Source organism: Ailuropoda melanoleuca, unplaced genomic scaffold (genome assembly GCF_002007445.2).
Source record: "Ailuropoda melanoleuca isolate Jingjing unplaced genomic scaffold, ASM200744v2 unplaced-scaffold4826, whole genome shotgun sequence".
NCBI lineage: Eukaryota > Metazoa > Chordata > Mammalia > Carnivora > Ursidae > Ailuropoda > Ailuropoda melanoleuca.
Genome location: NW_023220792.1, coordinates 1 through 2,281, shown reverse-complemented (window position 1 = coordinate 2,281; position 2,281 = coordinate 1). Strand labels below are relative to the sequence as shown.

Sequence of the window (2,281 nt, the reverse complement as noted above, 5' to 3'; positions counted from 1 at the left end):
AGACAAGGCAAGAAACCACAATTGTTGGAGAGGATGTGGAGAAAGGGGATCCCTCCTCCATTGTTGGTGGGAGCAAGTTGGTACAGCCACTCTGGAAAACAGTGTGGAGGTCCCTTAAAAAGTTGAAAATTGAGCTACCCTCTGACCAAGCCATTGCACTACTGGGTGTTTACCCCGAAGATACAAATGTAGTGAAGAGGTGGGCCATACGCACCCCAATGTTCATAGCAGCATTGTCCACAATAGATAAATCGTGGAAGGAGCCGAGATGCCCTTCAACAGATGACTGGATTAAGAAGCNCAACAGATGACTGGATTAAGAAGCTGTGGTCCATATAGACAATGGAATATTACTCAGCTATCAGAACGAATGAATTCTCAACATTTGCTGCAACATGGACGGCACTGGAGGAGATAATGCTAAGTGAAATAAGTCAAGCAGAGAAAGACAATTATCATATGGTTTCTGTCATCTATGGAACATAAAAACTAGGATGATCAGTAGGGGAACATAGGGATAAAGAAAGGGAGGAAAATCAGAAGGAGGAATGAAACATGAGAGACTATGGATTATGAGAAGCAAACTGAAGATGTCAGAGGGGAGGGGTAGGGGAATGGGATAGACTGGTGATGGGTAGTAAGGAGGGCACGTATTGCATGGTGCCCTGGGTGTTATACGCAACTAATGAAGCATCGAACTTTACATCGGAATCCGGCGATGTACTGTATGGTGACTAACATAATATAATAAAGAAAATCATTAAAAAAAAAAGACAGAGCAATCTGTATATCAGCAGCCAGTGTTGATACACATCTTATTCCACTTTTGAAACAGATCACGAGGACCAAAACTTTTATGTTCTACTTGAGACAGAGAAAACTGGCCACAGTTAATACCCCTGCCTATCGAACTATTTCATCTCTGGCTTTTGAGGCTTCCCAGAAAATATCAGCATCACAGTAAGTCTAATGATCTATGCCATAAATTAGATCACCGCATTCAAAACCATAAATCTCTACAACGTAAAATGTTGAACACAGACAATAAAAAAGAATACCACCTCTCCATATTTGTTCTTAGTCTGCAATATTTAATATTCACTAACTCTAACATTTTATTAAGATATTTTATCTAATTTCTGAGAGAGAGAGAGAGAAAGCAGAGAGGAAAATGAGAGGGAGAAGCAGACTCCACACTAAGCACAGAGACAATGTGGGGCTCCATTCCAAGACCCTGGGATCATGACCTGAGAATAAGGCAGACGCTTAACAGACTGAGCCACCCAGGAGTCCCACTGCAGAATATTAATAAATAATGAGGCCACTCCTCATGTCGGGTGAAAGTATGAACCTCCAGGAATTAAAGGTATTGTGTTTGTGCGGAATCAAATCAGCTGTCAGTCCACTTGGCGTATTATCTATGAAAAATTAAGCTTTTTTTCCCCAAAGGCAGTATGAATTTTGTTAGTCCATTCATGTGCATATTATTCGGGGTTAAGTTTTCCAATAGGACATATATGGACAGGATCTCAGAAAGACCATCTCTTCTTTTGTAACTTCCTCAAGGCATCTTTGATTTCCTTGTTCCTCAGACTGTAAATCAACGGATTCAACATGGGAACAACCACAGTGTAGAAAACTGATGCAAATCTGTCAAGGCTAGAGGAACCACCAGAGCTGGAACTCAAATAGACATAGACAGTTGAGGTATAGAAGAGGGAAACCGCTGTCAAATGAGAAGCACAGGTGTTGAAAGCCTTGGACCTGCCTTTAGCTGAAGTGATCTTCATGACGGACATGACAATATAGACGTAGGATATCACGATAATGAGGGCATTTACTATCCCAAAGAGCATTGTTAATATAGCAATCAACAGCTGTACAAAGAAAGTGTCAGTGCAGGACAGATTTAACAGTTGAGGCATGTCACAGAAGAAGTGCTTGATGACAATAGGCCCACAGAAGTGGAGCTGAAACATGGTACACAATTGGGATATAGAAGCAGAGAGTCCAGCCAAATAGGATCCCAGCACCATCCGAATACAGAGGGTGGGTGACATGATTGCTGAATAGAGAAGTGGATTACAAATGGCAGTGTATCGGTCATAAGCCATGGCTGTCAGGAGACAAGACTCACTCAGTCCCATGGTTGAAAAGACAAAGTACTGAACAACACAACCCACAAAGGTGATAGTCTGCTGCTCTTGGAAAAAGGTGGAGAGCATCTTGGGAGCTGTAGAGGTCACATAGCAGATATCTATGAAGGACAGGATTACTGAGG

The 2,281-nt window shown here is 41.9% G+C and overlaps 1 protein-coding gene across 1 annotated transcript; it reads right to left on the bottom strand.

Annotated features, from left to right (window-relative positions):
* Nucleotides 1-1,529: 1,529 nt before the first annotated feature.
* Nucleotides 1,530-2,273, bottom strand: LOC117799368 (olfactory receptor 5AN1-like; the record flags this gene model as incomplete). The annotated part of the gene is made up of 1 exon (XM_034651846.1): nt 1,530-2,273. A coding segment is annotated over one exon (744 nt), but the record flags the coding sequence as incomplete, so codon positions are not given.
* Between the last annotated feature and the right edge of the window lie 8 nt (nt 2,274-2,281).